Here is a 25,000-nt window from a genome sequence, read left to right on the forward strand (position 1 = left end):
CCAGGTTCTAAGTGGTTAAACTCATGATGAGCTTGGGCGGTGGTATAGGCCCTAATATGGGTACCACTATAAATAAAATTGCCTGTGCCACTAATGGGCGGAGGCTGAACAGCGCTTCCCATACACTCTTCAAGTGTCCCTACAGACGCTAAAAAAAAAAAAAAACTATTGCTACCTTTATTACGAGTAGTACTACTACTGCTGCTGCTACTACTACTACTACTACTACTATTACTTTTACTACTGCTACCACTACTACTACTACTACTACTACTACTACTACTATTAGTATCACAACCACTACTACTATTATTATTGCTACTATACTAATACTGGTATCACAACCACCACTACTAATACTATTAATTCTCCTACAACAACAATCTATCATTACTATTACTTTTGCCACAAGAACGATAATAACAACAATACCCTCACTTCCACCACCACCATTACACCTCCACCACCACTACCACCACCACCACTACCACCACCACCACCACCACTCCTCCCTAATCCCAACCATTCTTCACCCAGGCGAGGAGCGTATCGTGTCATGGATACGCGCCCTACGTCTGCCAGTATTGGAGGAGGAGGAGGACTTTTGGATACCCTTGGGGGCTCTGGCTCTTCCCATGGTGGCGTCCTTAGGCATCGGGATAATAGCAGCGCCTTCCCGTCCCTGGCTGGCGGTGGTGGGGTGCTACACGAACCTGCTAGTGCCCGGCCTGCTCATGGCGAGGCGGGTGGCAGGCCGTGACTCGCCTCCTGCTGTAGTGTTGACCGCCTGCAGGAGAGCCACCCCAGAGGTATGTACGTACATAAGGATTGGTGGCTGTGTGTTTGCTAGTTTGTTTAGCTGTTTTTGTTTGTTTGGTTGACTGTGTGTTGGGTTTGGTGTTTAGTTGGTTTGTTATGAGTGAAAGGTCTTCCTTGTTTGTTTACTTGCTTAATTGGTTGGTTTATTGTTATCTTTGTTGTGTATTTGGCTGTTTTTCAATCTACACTTTTTTTTTCATTATGTGTATTCTGTTTGACGTGTATATGTGTGTATAATTCACCTCGGTCGTCTGCTGGTCACCCAGCCAGTCTTTCCCATTACGGAGCGAGCTCAGAGCTCATAAATCGATCTTCGGGTAGGACTGAGACAACAACACACTCCACACACCGGGAAAGCGAGGCAACAACCCCTCGAGTTACATCCCGTACCTATTTACTGCTAGGTGAACACACCCCACACATTAAGAGGTTTGCCCATTTGCCTCGCCGCTTACCGGGACTCGAACCCGGCCCTCTTGATTGTGAGTCGAGCGTGCTAACCACTACACTACGCGGTGTGTGTGTGTGTTTGTGTGTGTGTGAGTGTGTGAGTGAGTGTGTGTGTGTGTGTGTGTGTGTGTGTGTGTGTGTAAGTGACAAAGGGAAGTGTTCGTGCCTGCAACTGTTTATGTTATGTGACTTATGACTTGGCAAAACTTTCATGCTGATCTGGTAATAACTTTTGTTTTCACGGCATTTAAAGCAATAAGAACCCCCAAAACACACACACACACACACACACACACACACACGGCCCGGTAGCTCAGTGGTTAGAGCGCTGGCTTCACAAGCCAGATGACCGAGGTTCGATTCCCCGGCCGGGTGGAGATATTTGGGTGTGTCTCCTTTCACGTGTAGCCCCTGTTCACCTAGCAGTGAGTAGGTACGGGATGTAAATCGAGGAGTTGTGACCTTGTTGTCCCGGTGTGTGGTGTGTGCCTGGTCTCAGACCTATCCCAAGATCGGAAACAATGAGCTCTGAGCTCGTTCCGTAGGGTAACGTCTGGCTGTCTCGTCAGAGACTGCAGCAGATCAAACAGTGAATTACACACACACACACGCGCATCAAAAACAATCAGTAAGTAGACAAATGAAATAAATAGAAAAAAATAAGTGGTGGAAAATATTGACTCTCTCTCTCTCTCTCTCTCTCTCTCTCTCTCTCAGGAGCTGGCAGAGCGGCCCACCTGCCCTGTGTGTCTGGATGAGATGCGACAAGCCAGAGTCACTCCCTGTCACCACCTGTACCATGCCGCCTGCCTCGCCTCCTGTCTCGCCCACTCCACGCTCTGTCCTCTCTGTAAGCAGCCTATCATCACTGACCCATAATATTTCTCTCTCTCTCTCTCTCTCTCTCTCTCTCTCTCTCTCTGTTGTTTACTCGTTCATAGTCTTTCACTGCAGACTCTGGGATTGTCTGTTTGTTTCTATTTTTTTTTTTTTATCTTTTCCCCGTCTTAAGTTTTTAATTATTCGTCTTTCCTGCATTTCATGACATATTCCTATTTTTCTTTCTCCCTATAGTTTTTTTTTTATTTTTCCTTCTTCTCACACCTCAATATTTCTGCATTTTCTTCCCACGTCTCGGTTTCTGTTTTTCTTTTTTTCCATGACACACTTTCTGTTTTTCCTATTCCCAAGATAAGTGGGGGTTTTTTTCCTCCTTCCCACAACTTTATTAATTTTTCCTTTCATCTTTTTCCCCACGACTTAAATTTTTCGTGTTTTTTTTCTCCGCCTCGACTTAATTTTTTTCTATTCCCTGCTATTTAATATTCCCCTTTTTCCCTCCTACTTCATAGGGTCTCTATTTTTCCTTTTTTCCATAATTTATTTTCTGTTTCACTTTCTTCCTACGATTTGAACTTTTAAAGACTGCAGAGGAATCAAGATATGAAGTACGTCCCCATAGCGAAGTTTTATTGTATACAGTAATGTCTGGAGTTGGTTTGATAAGCCAAGCTGGTGAGCAACCTGTGGACTTACAGCAGATAGTGGTGCTGGTGGTGGCGTTGTAGTGGTGGTGGTGATGGTGGTGGTGGTAGTTATGATGGTGGTAATAGTAGAAGTAGTAGTAGTAATAGTAGTATTAATAGAAGTAGTGGTATTTAAGTTGTATGCAAATTAAGGCAATAAACATTATTATTACTATTATTGTTGTTGTTGTTGTTATTATTATTGTTATTATTATCATTATTATTATTATTATTATTATTATTATTATTATTATTATTATTATTATTATTATTATTATTATTATTATCATTATTATTATTATTATTATCATTACTATTATCATTATCATTATTATTATTATTATTATTATTATTATTATTATTATTATTATTATTATTATTATTATTTATTATCATTATTATTATCATTAATAATAATAATATTATTATTATCATTATTATTATTATTATTATTATTAATACTATTATTATTATAATTATCATTACCATTATTATTGTTATTATCATTGTAGTTATTATTATCACCATCGTCATCATCGTTATCATTGGTGGTGGTGGTGGTGGTGGTGGTACTGGTAGTAGCAGTAGCACCAGCATCAGCAGCACCAGCACCAGTAACAACAACAAAGTGTTCTAATATCTACGGTGTACTGGTAATACAGAGTACGTAAAAGAGTTCAAATACCAATGTTTTAGAGATAGTGTTGCCGGTACTGGTGTGATGGAAACTAGAGTGTTACACTACATCAATTAGATCACTGTGTTATGTACAAGTCTTTAGATAAACTGCCATTGCCTAAAGTTTTACGATGTGTGCCAGTGATTGCGAAGAGAGTGAAAAGGAAATACATACATTTTGAAAGGAATCATAGTTGTTACTGACGCATTTAAATAGACACCTTTCATTATATTAATCATATCACTAGTACAAATACCACGGTGTGTTAGTGATATATTAACGTAAATAGACAAAAAGTGTGTGCTCTTTTTGAAGGAAAATCATACTTATTACAGATACAGATAATGATTGCTTAAGAAAGTGAAATCATGGTTGTGATAATGTGATATGAACAGGAAAGTTACACTATTTTGATTGCATTTTTGTGGCACAATCTTTCTCACTGTATATATAAGAAAGTGAAATAAATATTAACGTTTGGAAAGGAAACCATAGTTGTCACCAGTCTATAAGATAAACAGGAATGCAACGCTTCATTACTTTCTTATTTGTGATGCAATTTACATTTTTCATTGATACTTATGTAAGAAAGTAAAAAAAAAAAATGTGTATCTGTGATTATCGTGTTAGTTCTCGCACTTTCATCTACTGTATTCAATGTTTCTTCCTCAATCGCAACCATCAACGGGACTTTTATCTTTTTTCATCTTTTTATTGTCCTTGACCAGAGTTCCTCTTACATAAAAGCAAAAAAGTCAAGGTTTGTGAGGAAACTGCTCCCTTTCATCCATTACGTACATAGTGGTTTGTCTTCTTTTTCTTTCTTTTTTTTGTCTTATTTTTTTCTCAGATCCGTCAGGAATCCATAAGTTATCAGGTTCTGCAAGGTGAGTGACAGCAGATTGAAGGAACAAAGATAAACTGGGAGTCAGTGCTGTGTTTCTCTCTATGGCACGTGACTAGACTGATCTTCTTCTTCTTCTTCTTCTTCTTCTTCTTCTTCTTCTTCTTCTTCTTCTTCTTCTTCTTCTTCTTCTTCTTCTTCTTCTTCTTCTTCTTCTTCTTCTTCTTCTTCTTCTTCTTCTTCTTCTTCTTCTTCTTCTTCTTCTTCTTCTTCTTCTTCTTCTTCTTCTTCTTCTTCTTCTTCTTCTTCTTCTTCTTCTTCTTCTTCTTCTTCTTCTTCTTCTTCTTCTTCTTCTTCTTCTTCTTCTTCTTCTTCTTCTTCTTCTTCTTCTTCTTCTTCTTCTTCTTCTTCTTCTTCTTCTTCTTCTTCTTCTTCTTCTTCTTCTTCTTCTTCTTCTTCTTCTTCTTCTTCTTCTTCTTCTTCTTCTTCTTCTTCTTCTTCTTCTTCTTCTTCTTCTTCTTCTTCTTCTTCTTCTTCTTCTTCTTCTTCTTCTTCTTCTTCTTCTTCTTCTTCTTCTTCTTCTTCTTCTTCTTCTTCTTCTTCTTCTTCTTCTTCTTCTTCTTCTTCTTCTTCTTCTTCTTCTTCTTCTTCTTCTTCTTCTTCTTCTTCTTCTTCTTCTTCTTCTTCTTCTTCTTCTTCTTCTTCTTCTTCTTCTTCTTCTTCTTCTTCTTCTTCTTCTTCTTCTTCTTCTTCTTCTTCTTCTTCTTCTTCTTCTTCTTCTTCTTCTTCTTCTTCTTCTTCTTCTTCTTCTTCTTCTTCTTCTTCTTCTTCTTCTTCTTCTTCTTCTTCTTCTTCTTCTTCTTCTTCTTCTTCTTCTTCTTCTTCTTCTTCTTCTTCTTCTTCTTCTTCTTCTTCTTCTTCTTCTTCTTCTTCTTCTTCTTCTTCTTCTTCTTCTTCTTCTTCTTCTTCTTCTTCTTCTTCTTCTTCTTCTTCTTCTTCTTCTTCTTCTTCTTCTTCTTCTTCTTCTTCTTCTTCTTCTTCTTCTTCTTCTTCTTCTTCTTCTTCTTCTTCTTCTTCTTCTTCTTCTTCTTCTTCTTCTTCTTCTTCTTCTTCTTCTTCTTCTTCTTCTTCTTCTTCTTCTTCTTCTTCTTCTTCTTCTTCTTCTTCTTCTTCTTCTTCTTCTTCTTCTTCTTCTTCTTCTTCTTCTTCTTCTTCTTCTTCTTCTTCTTCTTCTTCTTCTTCTTCTTCTTCTTCTTCTTCTTCTTCTTCTTCTTCTTCTTCTTCTTCTTCTTCTTCTTCTTCTTCTTCTTCTTCTTCTTCTTCTTCTTCTTCTTCTTCTTCTTCTTCTTCTTCTTCTTCTTCTTCTTCTTCTTCTTCTTCTTCTTCTTCTTCTTCTTCTTCTTCTTCTTCTTCTTCTTCTTCTTCTTCTTCTTCTTCTTCTTCTTCTTCTTCTTCTTCTTCTTCTTCTTCTTCTTCTTCTTCTTCTTCTTCTTCTTCTTCTTCTTCTTCTTCTTCTTCTTCTTCTTCTTCTTCTTCTTCTTCTTCTTCTTCTTCTTCTTCTTCTTCTTCTTCTTCTTCTTCTTCTTCTTCTTCTTCTTCTTCTTCTTCTTCTTCTTCTTCTTCTTCTTCTTCTTCTTCTTCTTCTTCTTCTTCTTCTTCTTCTTCTTCTTCTTCTTCTTCTTCTTCTTCTTCTTCTTCTTCTTCTTCTTCTTCTTCTTCTTCTTCTTCTTCTTCTTCTTCTTCTTCTTCTTCTTCTTCTTCTTCTTCTTCTTCTTCTTCTTCTTCTTCTTCTTCTTCTTCTTCTTCTTCTTCTTCTTCTTCTTCTTCTTCTTCTTCTTCTTCTTCTTCTTCTTCTTCTTCTTCTTCTTCTTCTTCTTCTTCTTCTTCTTCTTCTTCTTCTTCTTCTTCTTCTTCTTCTTCTTCTTCTTCTTCTTCTTCTTCTTCTTCTTCTTCTTCTTCTTCTTCTTCTTCTTCTTCTTCTTCTTCTTCTTCTTCTTCTTCTTCTTCTTCTTCTTCTTCTTCTTCTTCTTCTTCTTCTTCTTCTTCTTCTTCTTCTTCTTCTTCTTCTTCTTCTTCTTCTTCTTCTTCTTCTTCTTCTTCTTCTTCTTCTTCTTCTTCTTCTTCTTCTTCTTCTTCTTCTTCTTCTTCTTCTTCTTCTTCTTCTTCTTCTTCTTCTTCTTCTTCTTCTTCTTCTTCTTCTTCTTCTTCTTCTTCTTCTTCTTCTTCTTCTTCTTCTTCTTCTTCTTCTTCTTCTTCTTCTTCTTCTTCTTCTTCTTCTTCTTCTTCTTCTTCTTCTTCTTCTTCTTCTTCTTCTTCTTCTTCTTCTTCTTCTTCTTCTTCTTCTTCTTCTTCTTCTTCTTCTTCTTCTTCTTCTTCTTCTTCTTCTTCTTCTTCTTCTTCTTCTTCTTCTTCTTCTTCTTCTTCTTCTTCTTCTTCTTCTTCTTCTTCTTCTTCTTCTTCTTCTTCTTCTTCTTCTTCTTCTTCTTCTTCTTCTTCTTCTTCTTCTTCTTCTTCTTCTTCTTCTTCTTCTTCTTCTTCTTCTTCTTCTTCTTCTTCTTCTTCTTCTTCTTCTTCTTCTTCTTCTTCTTCTTCTTCTTCTTCTTCTTCTTCTTCTTCTTCTTCTTCTTCTTCTTCTTCTTCTTCTTCTTCTTCTTCTTCTTCTTCTTCTTCTTCTTCTTCTTCTTCTTCTTCTTCTTCTTCTTCTTCTTCTTCTTCTTCTTCTTCTTCTTCTTCTTCTTCTTCTTCTTCTTCTTCTTCTTCTTCTTCTTCTTCTTCTTCTTCTTCTTCTTCTTCTTCTTCTTCTTCTTCTTCTTCTTCTTCTTCTTCTTCTTCTTCTTCTTCTTCTTCTTCTTCTTCTTCTTCTTCTTCTTCTTCTTCTTCTTCTTCTTCTTCTTCTTCTTCTTCTTCTTCTTCTTCTTCTTCTTCTTCTTCTTCTTCTTCTTCTTCTTCTTCTTCTTCTTCTTCTTCTTCTTCTTCTTCTTCTTCTTCTTCTTCTTCTTCTTCTTCTTCTTCTTCTTCTTCTTCTTCTTCTTCTTCTTCTTCTTCTTCTTCTTCTTCTTCTTCTTCTTCTTCTTCTTCTTCTTCTTCTTCTTCTTCTTCTTCTTCTTCTTCTTCTTCTTCTTCTTCTTCTTCTTCTTCTTCTTCTTCTTCTTCTTCTTCTTCTTCTTCTTCTTCTTCTTCTTCTTCTTCTTCTTCTTCTTCTTCTTCTTCTTCTTCTTCTTCTTCTTCTTCTTCTTCTTCTTCTTCTTCTTCTTCTTCTTCTTCTTCTTCTTCTTCTTCTTCTTCTTCTTCTTCTTCTTCTTCTTCTTCTTCTTCTTCTTCTTCTTCTTCTTCTTCTTCTTCTTCTTCTTCTTCTTCTTCTTCTTCTTCTTCTTCTTCTTCTTCTTCTTCTTCTTCTTCTTCTTCTTCTTCTTCTTCTTCTTCTTCTTCTTCTTCTTCTTCTTCTTCTTCTTCTTCTTCTTCTTCTTCTTCTTCTTCTTCTTCTTCTTCTTCTTCTTCTTCTTCTTCTTCTTCTTCTTCTTCTTCTTTCTTCTTCTTCTTCTTCTTCTTTCTTTCTTTCTTTCTTTCTTTCTTTCTTTCTTTCTTTCTTTCTTTCTTTCTTTCTTTCTTTCTTTCTTTCTTTCTTTCTTCATTTTTTTTCTTTTTTTCATTTCTCTTATTCGCTTGTTTTTATTATTCATTTTTCTTTCTTCTTTTTCCTTATTTTCTTTTTTCTTTTTATTCTCTTATATTCTTCTTCGTCATCATCATGATGATGATCATCATCATCGTTATCATCGTCATCATCATCGTCGTCGTTGTCGTCGTCCTCGTCATCATTTTTGTTCTTGTTCTTGTTGTTCTTGTTGTTCTTCATTGACTTCATTCCCGCCCACCGGTTTGTCCCTCAGGTTAGATCTGAATCCTCCCCACGCTTTCCTATCTCTAGCCAGAAGAGTCAGTCAGTCAGTCAGGCGTCGTCCAGTCATCCCACAGCTGGTTTCCTCACTGACCCTCACGTGTATAGTTTCAAACCTTCCTCTCACTCTTACTCTTTTCACCTCTTCATACATCAATATTTTGAGAGCTCTGTTTTCTGACATTCTCTCCACACACATATAAGTATATATTCCAAATTGTCTTTTCTTTCTTTTCTCTACCAGTTTCACGTCCTGTTCTTCCTTTTATTTCATCTTTTTTTCTGTCTTGTCTGTCATCTTAGTTCACAAGCATTTTCACAAGCAAAATATTTCAGATACTTTCCTTTATACTTTTTACTTCCTCCATCCTTAAGACACAACACTCACATTCATATAATTATTGTTGGTAACTATTTTTTGTAGCATTTTTTTGTAGTTGCGTAACAAAAATAAAACTAGTCAATGAAAGTTCGAATTCTGCAATGCTCTAACTGTCAATGGTCTCGTTAAGAGTATATTACAAACTTGCATCTCTTTGTTTTATTAAGTTTGAGTAAGAGAGTTATATACTACACTAATGTCCTCAGTGTCTAATTCTTTCTGTTGTTCTAGGTGTTTGAATAAAGAATAATTCCTATTATGTTCTAAACTGGCATCATATTGTTTTGTCACGCTTGAGTATAGAGAGAGAGAGAGGGGAATGTCGGTGGTAGGTAAGAAATAAACGGTTAAGCATACAAGGCACGCTATATATACGTCAAGTTAACTAAGGCACATTCCCAAACACTGCATCCTGTATTCTTTAACACTTTACTCTCTCATCAAAATTATTTTCAGACTACAAAGATGATTAGTCTGGTTCTCAGAAGTGTTTTTTTTTTTCAGTGGCACTCAAACACGCTAGTTAAAAATTCGCAAGAACCTTGAAAATGAGCTTGAAAACTCCAATAACATACCGAACCACGAAAACATCCTTGACAACTACAATAACCTCCACTACGGTTTGTTAAGAATTCAAGACAGTAAAGGATTAGGAATAGGGAACTTAGATTCAAGTCTCGCGCAATTATTGGGTTGAAATCAGGAAAGCACCCTTGAGAACCGCAATAACTTTCACTAGAGACACGAACCCTTAAAAACTTAATAGCCTCCGACAGAAACCTGAAACCATCATTGTAAAACCCAGTAACATCCACTACCGTCACGAAAACACCTTTGAACACCCCAACAATCTCTAATATAACTTTAGAAACTCTTTGAGAGAGACGCCAAAAGGTTAAAGAAACAAGGAGCTTTAACTGAAGTCGCCTGAAATCATTGGGTTACATGAGGTGAAGCATCTCGGCGCGACCTTCACCTCTAGTCTTCCTCAGCGCGTCACTCACCGCCTCCTCCTGAGCCTCACCATGCAGCCTGAAGACACACTAACCCGTCTCTCTCCTCGCGCGTCCTTCCGTCAGCCCGCCAATCTTGCAAGCTCTTCCTCATCCTGTATTGCTTTCCTGTGTCCTAGTTCCTTGTTATCAATGTGCTTCTTGTTCGTTAATTTTTTCTGTCTTTCGTTCTTTACTCTTTCGTTCGTTGGTTTTTCTTTTCTTTCTTTTTTCTCATTTTTTTTTTTAATATTTTTCCCTATCTATTTTCTTTTCTTCGTTCTCTTCTTCATCCGGATCATTACACCTCCCTTCACCCTGGTCTTTCACATCTCTCACACTCATGTATGTCTTCCTTCACTGAATCCATCCTTGTTTGCTCTTCCTGTCTTCTTACCCTTGTCTTCTACATTTCCTGTCACATCCCCATCACATCCTTTTATCTTCCCCCTATGTATTAAATTATCGTATCATTAACTTAATTCTAACAACCTCATTGCTTTAAGTCCTTGTATTTTAGTTCAAATTATTCGATCTGTACATCTTTCCGTCTATCTACGAACCTGTTTTTTTTTTCTTCAATTATTTTGTTGACGTATGTTTGTTCTGTTTGTGTACAAGTCCTGATAATTTACCTGTCCGTAAATCTGTTAACATGTTGTTTTCGTCTGTCAGTCAGTTTGTTGATGCGTCTGTCGTTAGTGTATATTCTCCTGTCAGTTTACATGAAAATACACGAGGAAAAGAAATACCAGAACTGTCAGTGTATAACTTTTTACTAGTACTGCTGGTGAACTGTGTGTGGAAAAACAGAACACATTCAGAACAAAGAACAGGATAAATAGATAGGAAAGAACGGGATAGGGGCAGAACAGAGGAAAGGAGATAAACAGAACAAACAGTAGAATATGATAGATACAGAACTAATCTTTCTTAGAGTGTATTTTTCTGTCAATTTGTTGGTCTATCTTAGGAAGACGTAACATAATGGGTAGATGAAAGAAGACATTGGGATATGAGAGATGAGATATGAATGAAGACAGGCAGAGAGATGAATGGGCAGATGAGCGAAGGCGTAGGCAGCTGAGAGAAGACACAGGGAGATGAAAGAAGACAGGGGGATGAGAAAAGACAAGGACAGATGAATGAATGCAAGCAGGAGGATGAATGAAAGCAGGAAGGCAGGTGAAGACACGCAGGCAGGCAGGCAGGCGGGGCGACAGGCAGGCATGCGGGGGAACAGGCAGGAGGGCTAGGGGACATTCAGGGAAGCAGGCAGAGAGACGGGCAGGCAGCGAGGTAAGGCAACAGATGGCGCGCTACTCCTCACTCCGCCACCACCACCACCACAGCCGCCGCCGCAGCCTCGCCTGGCAGTCGACTCGACAAACGTGTCAGTTGTTGTGTGGCGGCCGTGCTGTGCTAGGTGCTGTATGCCTCCACCCTCTCTCTCCGTCAGCCGCTCCACACGCCACGCAGGTATGCAACAACACTACACACACCCGCACACGCTCAAGCAGCTCTCTGACACGAGCCAGTGACGAGTGTTGAGTGAACCCGTGAGTGTTACTGAAAACTTTTGAAACTGGGGATTTGTACAGTACAAGAACGCGAGCAGGTTAGGAAGGAGCGCCTCACCTGAACTCCGTCAACTCAGGAGCGCGCCCCGAGTGTAAATATTTAGGGCGGTTTGCAGTCCCCGTGGGTGGTGTTTGGGCCGGTGGGCGGCGCTTGGGCTGGTGGTGGGCGTCGGGAGGGTGTGGGAAGGTGGGGCGGGCAGGTGTGTGGTGCCCATAGCGGGGGTTAGATCTACTGGTAACGGTCCCGCGGCTGTACCACCACCATGACCACCACTACTACTACTACTACTACTACTACTACTACTACTACTACTACTACTACTACTAGTGCTACTACTACTAGTACTACTACTACTACTATTTCAAAATATTTCTTCATAGTCTTTCCTATTTCATTAACAGTTTAGGTATCATGAATGGAAGGATTAAAACACACACACACACACACACACACACACACACAAAGATAGTGGAGTGGAGAACATAAGCATAAAAGATATAAAACATGCAAACAGACACACGCGTGCTTAACTCAAAGCCAGCAACATACAATAAGTCAAAACGCACACACACACACACACACACACTTGCTCCTACTCTTATCTTATCAGTAGAGGAATGATAATACTTCACCGTGACATGATCTACACGTGTGATGCCTTTCAGTAGAGTTGATAGATAGTGTTTGTTTACAGTCCGTCCGCTCAGAGCTCCCAGGAAGTCACGTCGGAAATTCAGTGTATGGCTCAGTGTTCGTGTCTGGCTTAAGTCATCTCGTGGGTCTTGACTTAGCTTAGTGGTGGTAGTGGCGTGTGTGTGTGTGTGTGTGTGTTGGTATGTAATGTTTGCGAAGTTTCAAGTCTACTTCTAATACTAATGATGCTACTACTACTACTACTACTACTACTACTACTACTACTACTACTACTACTACTACCACCACCACCACCACCACCACCACTACTACTACTACTACTACTACTACTACTATAACAAGAACAACAACAGCTTCATCCAGTACACACACACACACACACACACACACACACACACACACACACACACCCTCAGGTATGGGGAGATAATTGAGGGTGGGAAACTATAACTCGGAACTGCTCGGAGCAACACGACGACCCAGAGAGAGAGAGAGAGAGAGAGAGAGAGATGGATGTGTTTTTCTAAGTTCACTCACGGCTACTTGTATTCTTTTAATGTGTTATTTCTACTACTACTACTACTACTACTACTACTACTACTACTACTGCTGCTGTTGCTGTTGCTACTACTATTACAAGGGGATGAAATGAATAGAGTGAAGAGTTACACCTTGACACAAATATTGCTGCTTCTCTCTCTGTGTGTGTGTGTGTGTGTGTGTGTGTGTGTGTGTGTGTGTGTGTGGCTTCTTTCTGCGGCTCACCACTACCACCACGAAATCTACTGTAGGATTCTTAAAATAAATACATATATACATCCATAACTGCTACTACTACTACTACTACTACTACTACTACTACTACTACTACTACTACTACTACTACTACTACTGTTACTACTGCTGCTGCTGCTACTACTACTACTACTACTACTACTACTACTACTACTACTACTACTACTACTACTACTACTACTATTGTGCAAGAAACGTGAGAGCTTGCGTTAGTATTAACCTTCTTGAATGTCTAGAGAGAGAGAGAGAGAGAGAACGTACCTTTGCATGTTATGTCCTTACTGTAATGTCTTCGATGTGTGTGTGTGTGTGTGTGTGTGTGCGCGCCCAGTGTATCTCTCTCTCTCTCTCTCTCTCTCTCTCTCTCTCTCTCTCTCTCTCTCTCTCTCTCTCTCTCTCTCTCTTCGAATGTTTTAGTTTTGTCATCAGTTCACAGGATGTCTCATATCCTCTCCTATCTTATTCTCTTTTAGTCTCTCTCCTGGGGACGCCATAAGCTGCTATCATACACCCCACATGCGCACTTACTCGCTCATTCGCACACACACACACACACACACACATCACACACACGGCTCGGTAGCTCAGTGGTTAGAGCGCTGGCTTCACAAGCCAGATGACCGGGGTTCGATTCCCCGGCCGGGTGGAGATATTTGGGTGTGTCTCCTTTCACGTGTAGCCCCTGTTCACCTAGCAGTGAGTAGGTACGGGATGTAAATCGAGGAGTTGTGACCTTGTTGTCCCGGTGTGTGGTGTGTGCCTGGTCTCAGACCTATCCCAAGATCGGAAATAATGAGCTCTGAGCTCGTTCCGTAGGGTAACGTCTGGCTGTCTCGTCAGAGACTGCAGCAGATGAAACAGTGAATTACACACACACACACACACACATACTGTAGTATAACGCTCGTAGCCTTGAAATCCACGCAGTACTTCAGTTATGACCAAGGCACATGTGTGTGTGTGTGTGTGTGTGTGTGTGTGTGTGTGTGTGTGTGTGTAATTCACCTCACCTCTGTCGCCTGCTGGTCACCCAGCCAGTCTTCCCCATAACGGAGCGAGGTCAGAGCTCATAGACCGATCTTCGGGTAGGACTGAGACCACAACACACTCCACACACCGGGAAAGCGAGGCCACAGCCCCTCGAGTTACATCCCGTCTATTTACCGCTAGGTGAATAGGGGCCACACATTAAGAGGCTTGCCCATTTGCCTCGCCGCGCCGGTACTCGAACCCGGGCCTCTCGATTGTGAGTCGAGCGTGCTAACCACTACACTACGCGGTGTGTGTGTGTGTGTGTGCGCGTGCGAATGAGCGAGTACTATATTGTACTACTACTACTACTAACTACTACTACAGTACTACTACTACTACTACTACTACTGCTGCTGCTGCTGCTGCTGCTACTACTATCACTACTATTACTACTACTACTACTACTACTACTACTACTACTACTATTACTACTATTAGGTTCGTAGGAATTGAGAGAAAGAGAAGAAGACGAAGGAGAGAGAGAGAGAGAGAGAGAGAGAGAGAGAGAGAGAGAGAGAGAGAGAGAGAGAGAGAGAGAGGGAGCAATAAGGAAATGAAATGGACGAGGGGGAGTAAGAAGAAAACAAACAATGATAAAGATGATTCGATAGATATACCAGATTGAATAACACGAGAAACACACACACACACACACACACACACAGACAGTTGAATGCAGGTGTGTGTGTGTGTGTGTGTGTGTGTGTGTGTGTGTGTGTGTGTGTGTGTGTGTGTGTAGTAGTAGTAGTAGTAGTAGTAGTAGTACTAGTAATGATAGTAGTAGTAGTAGCAGTAAAGGAATGCACTTGACACAATCTCTTGCATGCAATTGTAGAGAGAGAGAGAGAGAGAGAGAGAGAGAGAGAGAGAGAGAATGGAATAAAGACGTAATTTTGCAATGATAGCATAATAAGACCATGACGAAGACAAAAGGGGGAACAGGAGGAGATGGGAAAAGAAGAAGAGGAGGAAAGATGAGGAGGAGGAACGCATACAAAATTATTTAAAACACAACTACATAGAAATGACATCTTGAATATTTCTCTCTCTCTCTCTCTCTCTCTCTCTCTCTCTCTCTCTGGGATGACGTGAGGTGAGGCGCAGGTAGAGGAGGACAGGTGGGCTGAAGAGGTCTGGCTGGCTTGGTGGCTGGCTGGCTGAAGGGAAGAACCAAGGGAGGGCGAGGGTTGCTCTAGCGTCTGTCAACAAACTCACATATTTAAAAGACCCTTACTCAGAAACGCTTTGCTTTCTTACCACGACCATTTGCAAAGGCACAGCTATAATTTGCCGGGTTGTCATAAGAGCTTTACCTGTTCGTAATTCAGAAATCTTGTTGAAATGTCATTAGAATCATATGAAATGTTCGTGAAATCCTGTCACCTGAACTAAAGGGGTGGCAGTAACTTGTATTCAGAAACGCTTTGCTCTCTCACCATGACCATTTTCCAAAGCTACAGATATCATTAACCGGATTTTCAAGAGTGCTTTACCGGTTTAAGACGGAGAAATCTTGTTAGTATTTGTAAAAAATCATAAAAACATCTTTATAAAATCCTGTTTCGCTTCAAGTAAAGGTACTAATATGCAAAATTTTATTCAGAAACACTTTGCTCATTCACCGCGACTATTTTGCAAGACTACAGAGATGATTAGCAAGCTTTCCCAGTGTTTTTACCTGTTCATAACGTAGAAATCTTGTGAATCTTTTACTAGAATCATATATAACTCTCTTGAAAACCTGTGCTATCTCCGCTAGAGCCTTTTGGAAACAGTAGAGGTGCGGCGCTGTGTTTAAGGATAGAATCCAATTTTGACATCCCGTGAAAAAGTATGCTAGCTTGTAATCTTTTCCCGTGACGCTGAAAACAAGGCAGGAAAAGATGTCCAATTAAGGGGGAATGTTAAATAAAGGATATTTAATTTGTTGAGAGATGTTGATGTGTGTGTGTATGTGTGTGTGTGTGTGTGTGTGTGTGTGTGTGTGTGTGTGTGTGTGTGTGTGTGTGTGTGTGTGTGTGTGTGTTTGCGCGCGCACTTGTCTGTTTGTGTGAAAAGAGAGAGAGAGAGAGAGAGAGAGAGAGAGAGAGAGAGAGAGAGAGAGAGAGAGAGAGAAAGTTATGGGACCTGCCAACAATAGAATCAGGACACGATGGTTGTAAATTTTGCATATTTTACTCATTTATGTTCATACACATTTATATCGACCACCACCACCACCACCACCACCACAGCCACCAATGAAGAAGAAATGCAATATATACAATTAATTTATTAAATTTTGATTGTATTAGAAGCAGAGAGGAAATGAAACGATTAGTGAAACAACTCGGGAACGTTGTCTAATTAAACTTTTCTATTTGTGTAAGTGGAAGAAAACAACAACAACAACAACAACAACAACAACAATAACAACAACAACAATGATAATAATGATAATATCAACTGTTTACACGCACACACACACACACACACACACACACACACACACACACACACACACACACACACACACACATACACGATTTTAATAGCTATAATTCTTAAACACTTTCACACGTGTCTTCTCGCATACCTGACAGATTAACACACACTCACACACACACACACGCACACGCATACGCACACACACACACACACACACACACACACACACACACACACACACACACACACACACACGTAAACAATAAAAACTGGCTAAATAATTTCGTAATAACTTTACATATTATTATTTTCACTCTTCTCTCACGAACCGATCAATTACGTTTACAATATAGCGTTACGTACTTAAGGGATCTACTCTCTCTCTCTCTCTCTCTCTCTCTCTCTCTCTCTCTCTCTCTCTCTCTCTCTCCTCCAGGTTCACAAGCGCCGTCTTCTTGTTTGTTTATTTTGTGTTGGTTGATTGTGTTTGTGTTCCGCTCTACATTGAGTATTGGCACGCTGATCTCTCTCTCTCTCTCTCTCTCTCTCTCTCTCTCTCTCTCTCTCTCTCTCTCTCTCTCTCTCTCTCTCTCTCTCTCTCTCTCCTTCTTCTTCTTTCTCCATCTCATCCTTTTCTTTGTCCTCTTCCTTTTGTCCCATTCTCTCTTCCAACCTTTTCCTTCTTTCTCTCTCGCTCTCTTCCTACCTTCCGCTTTTTCCTCCCTCATACTCCCTTTCCTCCTTTTTCCTTCCCTTTTCTTCATCCCTCTTTTACTTCTCTTTCCTCCCTTCCTACTGTTCCTCCCATTCTATTTTCTCTCTTTTCCCCCTCCCCTTTTCTCCCTTTCTTCCTTCATTTCCTCCCTCCTTTACTTCTCTTCTCTCCTGCCTTTCTTTCCATCCATGTTCTTGCTTTCCTTCTCTATTTCATCTTTCTTCCTCACTTCCTGTTCTCTCTACATCCCTTAATTTTTTTTCCTTTAATTCTTTCTTCATCCCTTTCTTTTTATTTTTTCCCTTTTCCTTCCATCATCTTTCCACTTCCCTTCATCCTCCCTCTCTTCTTTGTTTTCTACGTCTTTTCTTCCTTTCCCTTACCCTTCCTCTCTCCCTCCTCCTCCTCCTTCCTCACCTACTTAACAGAGCCCCGTTGAAAGCGCAGACACTCACACACTCAGACACTCTCTCACTCAAGGCCGCGTGGTGGATAGGCAAGGGTGACATGTGATAATTATGGTCGTATAAAGGGTGATTCAAGGGTGTGGTGCAGTTTATTGGTATATTATTTGTTTACCTTTATTTTTCATTTTATAATCTTTTTTATTTTATTAATTTTTTTGCGACATTTTTGGTTGGTTTTGTAGTTTATTTGTCTATTTTGTTGATCGGTCTCTTTATCCGTCTATCTAAGTATCTATTTATCTATCTGTCTATCTATCTATTTATCTATCTATCTATCTATCTACATGTCTATCTGTCAATCTGTTTTTCTCTCTTTCTATCTGTGCTCTCATCTTTCATTGCTGTACTTTTATTTTCTACAATCTTTTGCAAGGACTTTTTTTTTCTTATCTATTTACTTTCACGACAGACTTGAGTGATTCGCTGTCTTAATACGTAGCCGCATTTGTCTAGTTGTATGTTTGTCTGTGTTGCACTCTCACCGCTAGACTGGTTACTACTAATTTGTGATAAGAATGACGGGTGGAGGAAATAAGGAGTGTTTTATGCAGGAACCATCACGTGTAGGTCTGACGGCTTCTCGCAGCTCCCCTTGTTTTATGTTCTTTTTTGTTGGGTGACCATAACAATATAAGAGGTAGACATTTCGTACGTTCTAATCGGGAAAGGAGAAAAGATAACGAGTTCTGGTTTGGTGAGAATTGAAGGAAGAAATAAGAGGAAACTAGTTGTCAAATTGGGCGGTGGATAAAAGGAGCAGACTCAGTTACAAGATTCTTAGTGCGGAGTCAATAGGAAACTTTGAAACAATACTCCACTTTCTGCATGTTGCTTCCTTTGTCACATCATTACAAGTATGTCTCACGTCACCATATCCATAAACTCTCTCTCTCTCTCTCTCTCTCTCTCTCTCTCTCTCTCTCTCTCATTATAGTTATAGTTAGAATTCAACTTTAACTTAAACATTCCATAGAACTGAGAGATTTTTAGCTTTAAGTGGTTCCAGAGAGAGAGAGAGAGAGAGAGAGAGAGAGAGAGAGAGAGAGAGAGAGAGTTTAAACCCCACAAAGGAGGAAGAGGAAGTGGAGGAGGATAAATAGGAGGAGGAAGAGGAGGGGGAGGAGGGTACTCTAAAGGCGCTCTTCAGTCCTTCTTAACTCCTTCAATTGGACACAGAGAAGGAGAAGCCGCGCCTGTAAACAAGACCTGGACTTGTTGGCCTGCAGAGAGAGAGAGAGAGAGGGGGCGGACATTTCTGCGCCGCACCTCCACTACTTTAAAAAATCTTCCTTCCGCCCCTCTCTCTCTCTCTCTCTCTCTCTCTCTCTCTCTCTCTCTCTCTCTCTCTCTCTCTCTCTGTGAGGCCACGGTTCCTAATCGCGTGTTTACAAATATTAGGACGGCGTGTCAGCCTCGCATCTCTGGCGTGAGGCGACCCGTGCTGGTGGCAGTGTTGCAACTAGACCACCACCATTACTACTGTTGCTGCTAATACTTTTACTTCTACTTCTACTTCTACTTCTACTTCTACTACTACTACTACTACTACTACTACTACTACTATATCTACTGCTACTACTTCTGCTACTTCTATATACTTCTACACTTCTGTTTCTATTTCTACTATTGCTACTACTACTACTACCACCACCACTACTACTACTACTGTCATTGCTACTGTTACTTCCTCTTCCTCTTCCCTTATTACAATCCCCTTACCCTCCCTCCTCCTCCTCCTCCTCCTCCTCGAAAAAAGGAAGCGCACACAAGATGGAACAAAGAGAGGTATTCAGAATCCTTGTAACTCTTCCAAGGTTATCTCGATTGATGCTCTAAATGACCTCCCCCTCCTGCTCCTCCTCCTCCTACTGCTACTCCTCCTCCTCCTCCTCCTCCTCCTCCTTTCCTCTTCCTTTCCTCCTTTTCCTACTTCTTCTTCCACCTAGCAGTAATAGTGTTAGCATTAATGAGGTTGTTAGTGATGGGTTAATGGTGGGCTTTAAGAATTTACAGATTAACTCATGGATAGATAGATAAATCATTATTATTATTACTATCAATATTATCATTATTATTATTATTATTATTGTTGTTGTTGGTGGTGGTGGTGGTGCTCTTGTTGCGATTATCATCATTACGTATCATTATTATTTTTTATTATTGTTAGAAGTAGCAGAAATAGTAGTAGTATAATCGTCATCAGTAGCATCATTATCAATATTATCACCGTCATCATCATCAAAAGTAATACTAGTAGTAGTAGTAGTAGTAGTAGTAGTAGTAGTAGTAGTAGTATCATAATCATCATCAACAGCAGCACTCGGGCAAGCAAAGGCAGTAACAGTAATAGTAGTAATAACAACAGTACATAATCATCACCCACACCACCACCACCACCACCACCAGAGGGGCAGGCATGCGGGACAGGCAGGCGGTTCGAAGTGCAGGGCGAGGTCCGAAGATCATCATTTCATCACTGCTTGGCTGATTTCTTTTCGCAATCTCGTTAGCGGGGCGATCCATCCCGTGTGTGTGTGTGTGTGTAGAGAGAGAGAGAGAGAGAGAGAGAGAGAACTTTTGTGTGTGTGTTCTCTAAGTGGTTTCCGTCGCTCTTGTCCTTTTGTTTGGTAGAGAGAGAGAGAGAGAGAGAGAGAGAGAGAGAGAGAGAGCATTACGACCTCATGGTGCAAAGATCCAACAGTAATAGAGGGGCAGAAGTGTTAGGCAGTGCAGAAGAATAACAAAGTCTGCCCCTGCAATGAAAACGTGAATTTGAGGCAACAAGGGAACAGTCTGGCAAGGAATCGGTGGAATCGGTAATCTAAACTCGTCTCTCTTCAAATATGTTTTAATTGATTTGTTTGACTAGTTATTTAGTTAGTACATCAGTTAGATAGTTAGCTGGTCATTCGTTTATTAAATTAGTTATGCAGTTAGTTTTGTTGACAACTTTTTCTCAGTGTAGCATTATTACGTACTGATTATTGTTAAATGTTCTCTCAAATTTGTTCGCTTTGTTAAAATTTGTTCGCTCTCTTCAGAAATATAAAAAAAGGCAGATAGATAAACAGACAGGCAGACAGAACGGCCATGCTGATGTAGTGATAATGATAATAAAAACATTGATAATAATGGTAATGCGAATAGTAATGAAAATGACAATTATTGGCTTAAATTTGACCAATGAAGACTCAGATATCACCATCCCCACCATCACCACCACCACCACCACCGCCATGATGGATAACTTTACATTGAGTTTTTATTGATCACAGTCTAACCTTGATCTTACATGGATTGATTATTATCGTACTTTAATGCACTTAAACCCTGGCCGCCTCTCAACACACACACTCTCTCTCTCTCTCTCTCTCTCTCTCTCTCTCTCTCTCTCTCTCTCTCTCTCTCTCTCTCTCTCTCTCTCTCTCTCTCTCTCTCTCTCTCTCTTGTTTTTTTTCTTTTTTTCAGTTTCTGTTATTTTGGGTTGTTTTTGGTTATTTTCTTTTTATTCTTTACATCATTTCATTTTTTATTTTTCGTCATTTTTTAAGAATCTCAATGTGTTTTTTCTTCTTCATTCTTTTCTTCCTGGTTGTTATTTTCTTTCATTTTTCTCTTCTTTTATGTGGTTGTGTCTCTCATCTTCCATTGTTTTTACCTCTTAAGATTCTTTTCATTTGTATGTTATTCTATTTCAGAAATTTGTAAGTGTTCTTATGTGACATGATAATAGTGTAGTTTTTTTCTTTCTTTCTTTGTTGTTGTTGTTGTTGTTGCTGCTGCTACTGCTGCTGTTGTTGTTGTTGATGTTGTTGTTGTTGTTCGGTTAAGTTAGGTCATATGTCCCTCTTTTCCTCTATTCTTTTTTATCTTTCTCCTCTTCCTCTTTTCCTTTTCATGTCTTCCTCGTCCTACTCTCCTTTCTTTTCTCTTCCTCCTCCTCCTCCTCCTCCTCCTCCTCAGCCAGCAGTGTTGCCCCATCACGGTCACTATCAACAGGAAAATGGTGGAGATAAGAAATACTAACATTCTTATAGTAGTGTTAATTGTCATGATTCACTTGTACCACAACCATGCACCTCTCTCTCTCTCTCTCTCTCTCTCTCTCTCTCTCTCTCTCTCTCTCTCTCTCTCTCTCTCTCTCTCTCTCTCTCTCTCTTGGTTTATATTTTAGACATTTTTTTTTTTATCTTTTGTTTCCTTAATCAGTAGCAACATATTTTTCTTCTTTTCTTTTTCTCTCTATTTTTGACTTATTCTTGATCGTGATTTGATTTATTACTTTGTTCTCTTTTCTTCTTGACAATCCTGACCTGTGGCTCTCACTCACGTCACGTTCTCTCTCTCTCTCTCTCTCTCTCTCTCTCTCTCTCTCTCTCTCTCTCTCTCTCTCTCTCTCTCTCTGTCACACAATCCTTATCCTTTACCCTTTCCACAAGTCACGAAGGAAAGACCAGTTTCTCTGACTCATTCTCACTCTCTCTCTCTCTCTCTCTCTCTCTCTCTCTCTCTCTCTCTCTCTCTCTCTCTCTCTCTCTCTCTCTCTCTCTCTCTCTCTCTTGCTCTTGCTTACTCACTCTCTTAGCAATGCGACAGTTGTTCAAACCGTGAATTGAGAGAAACTTTAATATAACACCACCATCGCCACTACCACCACCACCACCACGTCCCTCGTCAAGTCATGAAGTAAAAGAAAGTGTTGATAAAAATTGAATGAGATGAAAGGAGAGGAGAGGAAACACTGGCCTTTTTTTTTTCGTTTTGTTTCTTTGCCTCGTGTTTTTATATCTAACTCTTATGCTGCGATACGAACCTTGAGCCGTATAGTTACTGTGTGGCTTCGTAAACGTCTCTCCTTGTATTGCTGTAACTTACATTTCTCAGAACCCCTTAAGTACTTGAATAGCTTTGTAAGTCGCTTCGATATATACATAGAAACACTTATATTTGTGTGTCGTAAATAAATCTGTACAACATATTTTAAAAGTAGTTATATTTATACAGCATTCTCTTAAATTATCACTTATTTATGTTTTATTTGTACTGTAGTCTGTGAAGTACTTTTAAACGTGTGTATTTGTATCACAGTCTCTTTAAGACCTTTGCAGCTGAGAAAATACTAGATTAACTCTCTCTCTCTCTCTCTCTCTCTCTCTCTCTCTCTCTCTCTCTCTCTCTCTCTCTCTCTCTCTCTCTCTCTCTCTCTCTCTCTCTCTCTCTCTCTCTCTCTCTCTCTCTCTCTCTCTCTATCTCTATCTCTATCTATCTATCTATCTATCTATCTTTCTCTTTCTCATTCCTTCCTTGCCTTCTTCATTCCTTTCTTTTCTTTCTTCTTTTTCTTATTTCATTCCTTCCTTTGTTCATTTTTCCTTTATTGTTGTACCTTCCTACTTTTATTTCCTCTCTCTCTCTCTCTCTCTCTCGTCATGGTAAACAAACAATCTTCACAGTGGTCTGAATACCAACAAAGGGTGACCACGGGAGCTGAATGACGCCCTATGAGCTGTAATGCGTCTGTCTATACACCAGCAGACCGACACAGGCTTCGCTAGGTAGTGCCAAGGAGCAGCGTCACGTCTCCCATGCTTCTAACGCTTCACGATTTACTTCAACTTTTGGCGAGATGTGTAGGTGTTGGTTTGGTTGGGTTGGGTTGGGTTAGGTTATACTTGGTTAGTTTGAGGTAGGTTAGGTTAGCTTTCTTAAACACTTCATGACATGCCTCGTAACTTTTGACAGATTGTTGTGGAAGTTAGTACGGTTTTTATCTTGTGTTAGGTTACGTTATTTCAGGATGGATTTTACTGGGTTTCTTATTTATCTTTTTGTTCTTGTTCTTGTTCTAGTTCTTGTTCTTCTTGTTCTTGTTCTTGTTCTTCTTGTTCTTGTTCTTGTTCTTGTTCTTGTTCTTCTTTCGTTCCTCTTCTAGCCAGTTTTTTGTTGCCCTTACTTACATTGAAAAAAAATTATCAGGTTTGTTTTTATGATCTTGGTGATAATTCAACAAAAAATAGGAAAAAAAAAGTGAAAAAAAAGCAGCCATGAAAACTGGATTACTCATTGCAGTGGCATTTACAAACACATGTGACTGGACAACAGTGTATAAAAATAAGTTCCTTTGTGTTCACTTGAAGATAATTTCTAAGTACCGCAGAGATTAGTCGTCAGAATCTCGCAGTGCTTTTTTTTTTTTTTACAAATAATGCAGTACAATCCTTGTCAATGTGTCACTGGAATCATAAATGTAAACAGGGATGACTTTCCTTCCATTATACCCGGTTAGAATTGCTCGTTGAAACATTTGTTAGAATCATGAAAACGTCCTTTAAAAAACAAACAAGCAATCAAACAAAGAAACGATAACTTTCACTAGTAGACACGAGAAAATTTGTGCTGTAAACATGAAACCTCCCAACTTTGTTAAAAACTTCTACTAGAAACTGTCAAAATCAATCGAATAACAATAAAACGTTACTAGAATCATAAAAACCTTCTCGAAAACCCTCCAGCAACTTTCACTGGAGATGTCAAAACATTACTAGAATCATAAAAAAATATTGAAAGCCCCTGTAACTCGCATTTGGACCCCAACCAGTACTAGAACCATAAAAAAAAAATCCTAGAAAAAAAAACAATAACATCCAATACAGCCGCCAAAACACCCTTAAATACCCCAAAAACACACTTAAACCTGCTAAACTTTGGCGAGAATATTTGAGAATAAGATTTTTTGCGTGTTTACAGGGAGAGGGAGACAGGAAGGAACGCTTAACCTTCTCTATCCGTCCGTCGTATAATCGCAGTTTACGACACGCAGGAGGTACTGACTGCACGCAGGGGGAGAGATAGAGATTTTAGTGTACGTATAGGAGCCTTGAAGACACGTATCCATTCTATACTGGTGTCATAGGATTGGTGCTAATTTCTCTCTCTCTCTCTCTCTCTCTCTCTCTCTCTCTCTCTCTCTCTCTCTCTGGTAAACAATGTGATAAACCATCCAGAACCTAATTAATCATCTATGTGGTCTTTATATATAGCACTTCTCAGCGCCTTAGATTTACATGAACAACATCTGGGCTGCTAACACGCTACGTTAAGATTACATTAAAGATTGCTTAGGAAGTTTAGAATGACTTTTTCCTTATTGTTTGATACTCATTTGTTTTCTTGATATTCTTTGGGATGTCTCCGTTATGTTCTAAGCGAGGAAAATGGCGCATGAGTGAGAAAGACTACATTAGAATGACTTTTTCGTATCCAGGAATCCTATTTTTATGATTTAATGCTCATTTTTCTGTTATTCTTCTTTGGGGTGTCTAAAAAAATTTCTATACTTGATTGGGGGGAACTGTGTATGAGTGGGAGTTGATCCTAGGCAGCAGCGCCCCGGGGGTTGAGTGCCACACGCTGTACGGTCGCCAGGGAGTGTGTGGCAGCCTTGCACCAACACAGCGCCACTCCCAGCAAAGCCTCGCGATGTACTGATGGTGTAATGAAGATGCCTTGTTACGTGTTTACTATTGTGTACGATGACTGTGTTGTTAGTTATCCTCTGTATGATTAGTTGTTCTTGTTGCTGTTGTTGTTTTTATTATTGCTATTATCATTACTGCTGCTACTACTACTACTACTACTACTGTTGTTGGTGTTATTCTCTCTCTCTCTCTCTCTCTCTCTCTCTCTCTCTCTCTCTCTCTCTCTCTCTCTCTCTCTCTCTCTCTCTCTCTCTCTCTCTC

The 25,000-nt window shown here is 39.7% G+C and overlaps 2 protein-coding genes across 7 annotated transcripts in view; both read left to right on the plus strand.

Annotated features, from left to right (window-relative positions):
* Positions 1-10,234, plus strand: part of LOC123503178 — a 20,330-nt gene extending 10,096 nt beyond the window's left edge. For 5 of the 6 annotated variants that reach the window (XM_045252718.1, XM_045252719.1, XM_045252722.1 and 2 more), the window contains 2 exons: positions 538-809; positions 1,987-2,973. In XM_045252718.1, coding sequence (XP_045108653.1) covers positions 538-809; positions 1,987-2,148 — 434 coding nt within the window. In that variant the 3' untranslated portion in view covers positions 2,149-2,973. Of the gene's footprint in view, positions 1-537; positions 810-1,986; positions 2,974-9,102 lie in introns of those variants that run through there. The other variant, XM_045252720.1, reaches the window with a different exon arrangement.
* A 683-nt stretch (positions 10,235-10,917) lies between these two features.
* The window catches only part of LOC123503180 (tumor necrosis factor alpha-induced protein 8-like protein), a 37,297-nt gene continuing 23,214 nt past the window's right edge, over positions 10,918-25,000 (plus strand). Inside the window, exon 1 of the mRNA XM_045252725.1 lies at positions 10,918-11,069. The gene's annotated coding sequence lies outside the window, so the exon portion shown is untranslated. The remainder of the gene's footprint in view (positions 11,070-25,000) is intronic.

Source organism: Portunus trituberculatus, chromosome 13, assembly GCF_017591435.1.
Source record: "Portunus trituberculatus isolate SZX2019 chromosome 13, ASM1759143v1, whole genome shotgun sequence".
NCBI lineage: Eukaryota > Metazoa > Arthropoda > Malacostraca > Decapoda > Portunidae > Portunus > Portunus trituberculatus.